At 36.1% G+C, this 8,332-nt stretch overlaps 1 protein-coding gene across 8 annotated transcripts in view; it reads right to left on the reverse strand.

Moving 5' to 3' along the window:
- Positions 1–6,373, reverse strand: part of mink1 (misshapen-like kinase 1) — a 30,187-nt gene extending 23,814 nt beyond the window's left edge. For 4 of the 8 annotated variants that reach the window (XM_028031775.1, XM_028031773.1, XM_028031776.1 and 1 more), the window contains exons 1-2: positions 5,020–6,373; positions 843–908 (exon numbers count right to left, since the gene is read on the reverse strand). In XM_028031775.1, coding sequence (XP_027887576.1) covers positions 843–908; positions 5,020–5,076 — 123 coding nt within the window. In that variant the 5' untranslated portion in view covers positions 5,077–6,373. The remainder of the gene's footprint in view (positions 1–842; positions 909–5,019) is intronic. The other 4 variants (XM_028031779.1, XM_028031778.1, XM_028031774.1 and 1 more) reach the window with 3 other exon arrangements.
- Between the last annotated feature and the right edge of the window lie 1,959 nt (positions 6,374–8,332).

The following is an 8,332-nucleotide window of genomic DNA, read 5'->3' on the forward strand; positions in this document are numbered from 1 at the left end:
AACTTGTTTAACATTTGTTATCAATGCATCATTTTTGTCGTGTAAATTAGTAATATCAACTTCAAGAATCAGTTTTAAAAACATCGGCAGTATGTATCAGGGATCGGTTATAAAAATAAAAAAAGAATTTGTTAAAAATCCTCATTCATCTCTAATATGAATGACCACAAACTTTGGAAGAGAAAGAAACTCACACAGATCCTCCATCATGACTAATAGTGGACAGGTAAGTGTTTTTTTCCCCCCTCATCATTTGCTAAAAATCAGATTCACTTAGGAGTTTTTGTTCCCAACAAACTACATCTTTGTCTTATTTGTTAAAAGCATCCAGTTCCAGTTAAAGTCCAAGTAGAGCAAATCAAAACTTCACATTTCAACTTTTAATGGCAACACAAAAATGACATTTCCCTGACATGGCTCCAGGTCAACTGCCTGGCATGTAGATAATGTCCGATAGTTGTAGCATTTGGCAACCCCAAAATGCTACTCTTTCCTGTTTTACTTCAACAGCGAGAATTGGAGATCTTTTTTAACATTTCATACCATCTCATTTACTGTAGATTGTAGATTCTCCTCTAACCTTAATGATCAATGGGTAAAACAATATGGGTCTCTGTCTTATTTATACTCCAGAAAAACAGAAAGTCATAGATTGCCAATTTAAGTTCCTAGAACTCTCTGATCAGCCTAAACAAGTAAAGTTTTTGTTAAACAAGGCTCCAAATACATTTATTTTAGAAAGACCATTAAGAGTACCAATATTTGTACTTTCTCTGATTATTTCTCTTTTCACACCAGATGTGCCTGTGAATTTGTTTATGTACATATGCACAATGGCTCACCTTGTACACTTGCCCATACGTCCCATTGCCGACAACCTCGACCAGCTCAAAGATTCCTGCTGGATCCTTTGGAAGAACAACACATTGGGATTAGAAAAACATCATAATACAAAAAGATTATTAAAATGTCTCGCTGTACGAATAATGCCAACTGAGTTTGCTCTTTTTGTTTCACCTGCTAGAGAAAATATTCAATTAAAACAGATAAACTTGGAGCAAACTATGCTTATTTAGTTTTTTAAGAGGTCCTCCACATGTATACATTAATTGACAGGTTGTGTGCTACCTTGTTACGCCTAAGGTTTCTTCAGTAAATAAAACGTCATCCTCAAACAAAGAAACTCCACCTGTTCTTAGAAATGCTTCAATATAGATGCAGTCATGAAGTCATAAAAGTGTCCACTAATAAGTACATTTCATGGATTTTCTAATCTGCGAGTATGAATATTACCATAAACTTTGATGTATATTTGTCACTTAACCATGTAGCTCTTTTAATAGCATAAACTGGAATGATATCTGCTCTGTGCTCTCAAGCCAATTAAAATTAAACATTCATCGGCAAAGAGATCCTCTAACCTTTCCGTTCCCACCAACAAACCTTGAATTAGGAAAATTAATTTTTTTAAATATAAAGAAAAGAATCACAGTGCATTCAACTTTTTATAGTACATGAGACGCATATCTAAATCTGAATTTTCCTTCCTTTTCTGGATTTGATCCATGTAAATTTCTGCATTGTGCACACAGATCTCACTGACACTAATAACGAGTAGGCTGCTTTGACTAAATTATGCAACCCCCTCCCCTTAGAGACGAGGGAAAATGACAAGCAGTTCCACTTTCATGTAATTTCAATATGGCTTTAAGAAGATGTGTGGGTGGTGAGACTGCTGCCTTGGGTTTAAAATGTACACCATGACCTATCCTGCTTTCATCTATCTCCAATCCTGGTCCTTCTACCTTCAAAATGAAGATTTTCACTTCATGGTCAGAGATGGATGTGAAAAAAACAAAATCATAGTTTTGAGAAACATCCAGGAAAAAAAACAAAACATGAACTGGGTGTTAAAGGTGATAGCTCGTCTAATGTTAAACACTCTGAGGAAGAGAGTGTTTAACATTAAACACATCTTGAATGTGTTTAACATAAAAGAGGAAGAGATGTGGCGTAAAACGGGAGGGAAGAGAATGATGGTATGGAAAGGAATAATGTAATGACAGAGTGGGCGATGAGGCAGAGGTGGTTGCTTCACCCACATCCGCCACAGAGAGTGGGATGAGACGAATGAGCCGAAAGAAGGGGAAGGGTACACTTATATTCAAACATTAGCATAAGCAAATCAGCTTTGAAAAAAAGAAGAATGAAGCAACAACAAGAAAAAAGGAGGGAAATGTGTTCAGCTAGGGTGGCTACAGATAAATGCTAATTATCCCTGGTACATAATACGTTTACTTATTGTTAAAATAATGGAGATAAATGAAGTTGCTTATTCTGCTGTAACATAAAGCTTTGACAAGCTAGCAGTAGAAAAAACACTATTTGGAAGAGGAATGAAGCTCCTAAAGGAAGTAAATATCAAATTTCCTGTAAGGTGATCATTTAGCCGACATTCAGGAAAAGAAATGAAAAACAGAAAATCTTTACAGATCATCCAGAAAAATAAAGACTAAAACAGTCAAATTATTTATTTTTTCTAAATTTATTTTAGAATGTTACAGCTACTCTCCAGTCATTAGATTCGAACACAAAGGCTGAACACAAAGTGCTTAATTACAACAAATGCATAAAATATTTTAATTTTTATAAAGCTTAATTCTCTGAGGCTTGGTGTGATTTTTTTTTCCTTTTGTGATTAGTCATTATTACATTGTCAAAATTTCAGCTTAAATCTAGAACAAAGGAATGTATTTCTAGACATCTAGCAACAAAATTAATCAAATTTATGTTCCAATTCAGATTAGATCACAAGGTCCTAGTCCTCAAAATGTAACCAACAATGTCACCTGGAGACACCAATCTCTAGATAAATTAATATTGTAAAATCAAATAAATAATCCTGTTCAAATTAATTGTTAAGAAATGTCTGCTGCAAGTCTTTACATAAAAATATTTCATATTTTTAAATATTATGATCGAGTCACTGAGACGTTTGTTGATATTTGAAATATTTTAACTATGTTCCTCCACTGTAATAGTAACTGTAATCATGTTGGAGAGCAGAACCGACTGGCTCGAAGACAATGCAGTACGTAGCCACATGTGATTGCATGGTATTCCATTAATCAACACCTGTTGCCATCACCTGTTGGAACACAGCCAAGCACCAACAAATACAACGGAAGGTTAGAAAACAAGATGATGAACATGAAGGCTGCCTAACTTTGTTTCTAATTCAACTCTACATGGCACTTTTACATGGTCAATTTCCAAAATCACAAGAACATTTTCACACTTGTCTCTGGTGGGTGCTGCTGGCCAAGTAGATTTTGGTGATAAAACCTTACAATAAAAATGGAAGCAAAGAGAACAGATAAAGTTCAAGCAGTACTTTAGCGACTGAAGCAGTAAGTGGACCTAAACATCGTCTATCAATAGTAATATATAAAAGGAAATTAATTTCTAGATCTAAGAAGCAGAGGGAAAGAACCTTCTTTTTTTTCCAGTTGTGTGTTTAGCTAGCATCTTGTGGAATATAGTGTCACTTGATGCCTTTGCACCAGTTAGTGGAAGAGGTTGACTTCCCATTTTAAATGGATTTGTTTTGAAGAACAGCATCACTCTGATGGACATGCAGGGATGTTAAAACAAATCTCTTTCGTTCCCACAAAAGCATGTGGGGATGCAGATTTTGATCTACAACACCGAAAAGTAATAAAGAGGAAGGTCAAATAGGATCTGTATCAAATTTGGTAATTCTCTACATTTTGTCTAATGTCCATACATTTGCAGCTGGTGTCCTAAAGCCAATATCGGTGTATCTGCCTCTAGACTCATTTTACATACAAAAATAAACATATACGTCTATGCAAAATGTAGCAAAGCTATATTATTTTTGTAGCGAACAACAAGGTATGGGCATTCCTAACTTCTCTTCATCAGAATAACTAAACCGCATTTAAATCAGTTTTTTTTTTTTTTGCATGAACATGAATTCTAAGCCCATTACATACATTTTAAATATGGCAATTACTTTTCCAAAAGCTTAACGTTCACCTATTTTGAACATTGAAAATTGGTTTCAATGAAACAGTCCAAGTCGACAAAAGAAGATGAGGCATTCAAATCTCAGAACACTGCATCAAATGCCAGAGATGGTGGGGATAGCATCATTTTTAGAGTATGTTTTGATGTTGATGCATGGCACAAAGTGGATGGAGTAATGAAATAAACTACTACCTCCAAATTATTTAACTTCAACTCAAATTAACTGCTAGCTTGATGGCTGATGCTTGAACACAACTGAGTGTTTCAGGAGAACATCAAACGAGTTTTTGAATGGATAAAGTAGGCTAGCATTAAACTTTCATAATGATTTGTTTCAATCACAAACCTAACAAAGATGCATAAATTAAGCAAAGTAAAGAAAGGTAACTAAAAGCTAGTAAAGTCACTAAACAAACCCTGCCAGCAGTCAAATATCAAGCCACAGAACCTTGTTGTTTATAATGAAAAGAAGGATGTGGTGTACTTATGGCATTTGTCACTAAAAGTCTGCCCAGAACAGGACAAGAAAAGTGCCTAAAAATACAACTTAAAAAAAAAAAGTCTCATTCTCAAATCAATTGAAATCCTTACAATGTCCTTGACAATATGGTTTAATTGGATGATTATTGAGAAAACATCCCTTTAAAAACTGATAAAAAAATGTTTTAAAGTATTAGGAAGCAGGCATGGAATAAAAGAGTATAAGATTTCGATAAATCAGAAGGTACGTTTTGCTGTGATTTGTGGTTGTAAACATCCCAGCTGCCCACAGCACACACAGCCCCGGGGAGGGTTGGGGGGGTGTTGGTTTGACTTCAAGTTTGTTGCGTGGGTGCAACATGACTGTGATTGTGTCAGAGGAAAACTCAAAAATGACATAACATCTACAGGGACCATTGTCTGCGACTGTAACAAGACTAAATTACTGAACCTCGCAATAATTGCAATAATGATAGTAATAATACTCACCCTGAGAGCTGCGAGGTCTATGTCATCCAGGCTTCGTGTGGGGGCGTTTTCAGACATAGCTGGCCAAACTTATGACGTTAGCTAACAAGTTAGCCACTTATTACACAAGAAGAACTTTGACAGGAAAAAAATAAATGGCTGCCCACGAGCCTACTCTATCGATATCATACAGGAAAACTGATTTTCTATATCAATGCGGAGCCCTTTAATATAGCAAGTCCATCCCAGGGGCTGCATCAGACGCACCCAGCAGGCTAGCTCACGTCAACTCTGGCCGAGAGCTGTGATGTTTTCCGCAGCTGATTTAGAAAAAATGTCAGCTAGAAATTCTGACTGAAACACAACGAACGTAAAATAAGATTTTTTTTTTTTTTTTTTTAAACAAAATGGCACCGTTCCAATTCAGCCGGCCATTAGAACCGAGCTAATAACTGGCTGGTTTTAAACGCAGCGCACCTCCAGTGTTGTTGAACACCTTGCTGCGTTCATTTTGACAAGATGCTGCTGTAAAACATCCCTAGTAATAATATATCGGATAAAATTATGCAAGCACAGAAAATGATAATAATTTAAAAAAAAACTCCTACCCGATTTTGACAGAGGAGCACTATTTAATTGTGCTGACAATTAATATTAAAAAAAAAAACATGCGGGCTTGTTCAACGCAGTGGTTGTTTTTAAGAAGAACGCAACGCCTGTGATGTGATGGCGTCCGGGTCCGTCCGCACCAGAACCGAACGTCAAACTGGCACTGGCTGCCTTACATGGACGGAATACTGCAGTTAAATCCAAGCCGAACAATTTGATTTAAAAGACTTTATAAAAAAAAACAAAAAACGCAGCTCCCAATGCTTCTTCGAGTCAAACTTTACACGACGACCAAAAAAAATAATAAATAATAATAATAATAAATCCCCACTTTTTCAAGCCGACCGCAAAGTAATCAGAGTACTGGCTCAGGTGTGCGCCTTTAATCAACCCGCAGCTAACGTAGCCGAGCTAGCAAGCGTTTTCCCAGGATAAACTTTCCCTCTCAGTCCATATTTTTTCTGTTGACAGTCGCGCCTAGCACTGCCAACCTTCCGGGGGAAAACACAGCCAGGCTCTACGTCCGTAACACTCAAAAGACCGCAGCCATCCGTCCGCTAAACTTAATGCTAAACCTCCAGCGTCCAGCTCTGTCGAAACTGCAGTCCAACGGTGCCAGGCACACGGCGTAGCTTCTACCTGCGAAACTTGTTATTTCGCCATGTTTTGACTCCTAAGTCCAGCCTCCTACTTCCAGCCTTTAATGTAACGTCGATTGGCTGCACACTGCACTCCTCAAGTGTTTTCTGCTCCAGAAAGGGACTACGGAGCTGCAGCAGGGACAAATTCGTATGAAAAAAAAAAAAGTAAGAGTGGACCTTAACCTCAGATATGTCTGCTCTGAGCTGCCATGTCGGAGTCATTCATTCAAACTCACCCGAACACACCCTAAAAAGTTAATATGCTATTCGTGTTTGGCAATTAGTAAGTAAAGTGGGATGAACTCACACAACTCTACCAATTTAAAGCAACATACCAGACTTCTTTGCAATTCAGTTAAACTGACTTTCGATTTGTCACTTAGAACACCATGCCCTAGTTGTTCTATTTGTTTAGTTGGAAATAATTTGAGAATAATAAAATCTACTGTCCTAAAAATAGCTTTCCACACTTACAGGTTTCTGGTGACGTCACATAAGGCAGGTGTAGGAGTATAAGCACAGTATAACTACATGGGCCTTCTTCTGTACATCTCAAGTGTTGTCCCACATGTTGTTCTTCACCGCAAAGAAAAATTTGTTAATAAAACAATTAAGTAAATATTACACAAATAAAAACTATGCCAATTTTGTATCTGAACAGTAAGAAAAAATTTCCATCGTTCAACAATAAGAACGATGGAAAAGTCAAGTAGCGTAAAGCCACTGTACTGGACTAACAAATGATTTCCAAAAGGAAACAATTTCTTTACTTATTTAATTGTAAATAAGTAAAGGAAATGTACTTATTTATAAGTAAATAAGTAAATTTTTAGCCACTTTTAAATAAGTAAAGTAACTTGTTTACTTATAAGTCTTTACTTATGTGATGAGCAGAGAATATGCACTAAATGGTAAAAACTAAACAGGAATACAGAAAAACCTGTACCACTTAAGCGTTCTGAACAATTACTGCCATTATCAATCACCAGTAAACATCAAGTACAATTGCCACTGGCTCAAAAAATGGAAGGTTAAATTTCTTGCAACTCAAACACAATTTGAACACCTTAGAGTTTGTCCTAACCTGGTGAAAACCAGCCCCTTGCTCTGCACTATTGCAGAATTTCTTCGAGTGGAGTTGCACAGGAAATCTGTCACAATCTGTCGAAAAATCTTACTAATACCAGCTGTTTTCATGTTCCTATTGTGACGTCATTGACCCAGATTATGATTGCTACATTTGCCTCCGTTGTTTTCAACAGATCATCATTCTTTTAAATAATGCATGATTCACCTTTAGAAAGTTCAGGAGAACAGTCTGGTGCATGCATAATTGAGACTCTATAGCTGTAACCTGTATTTTGTACTATGTCGCCATTCACAGAGAAGCTCAAAAATGGAATTAGCAAGTAAAACCTGTTGGTAGCTTTTCATTAGTTTCTACATAAAATTATTAATTTTAACAAGTTGGGAAACTGAACACACAGTTGTGTCAGTAAGGTCTGCCTTTCTACATCTGTACAAGGTGCTTCTTAAGCAGCTTCATGTCACAGGAATATTTCCCAGTGTATCCCTTACTTATTTATAGTTCAGAATCATAATAGTGATGTTCTGTTAAACGTTAGAGGTCATCAGTGAATATTTGCAGTAGGTAACTCATCTTTCCTAGGTATAACTTTCAAATAAAACTGGTCACAGAAACTGAAGCAAACAACTACTTACCAGACTTCTTTCAATTTGAAGAAACTGCAATCTAAAAAAATAAAAAAATTAAAATCGTACACTAATAAATGTGAACAAGCAATTATTAGTGTTTTTTCAACATGTTTTTTTTATTGCAAGTTAAAATAAACATGAAATCTCAGATTACAAAGGTTTAAAAGATTATAGTGATTACAAAACAATACGAGAGCAGACATCGATCCAGCTTTAATTAAAAACAAGTATGAAGAAATAAGAAAAACAGCACCGGTTATAGTAAAAAAAGTTAGTAAGGAAGACAATTTTAAAATTATATCTACCCTGAGTGTTAGTGCCTCATTTATTGTATCTACTGATCTATATATAAAATGGTTTTAAAAATG

This window comes from Xiphophorus couchianus, chromosome 11, assembly GCF_001444195.1.
Source record: "Xiphophorus couchianus chromosome 11, X_couchianus-1.0, whole genome shotgun sequence".
Taxonomy (NCBI): Eukaryota; Metazoa; Chordata; class Actinopteri; order Cyprinodontiformes; family Poeciliidae; genus Xiphophorus; species Xiphophorus couchianus.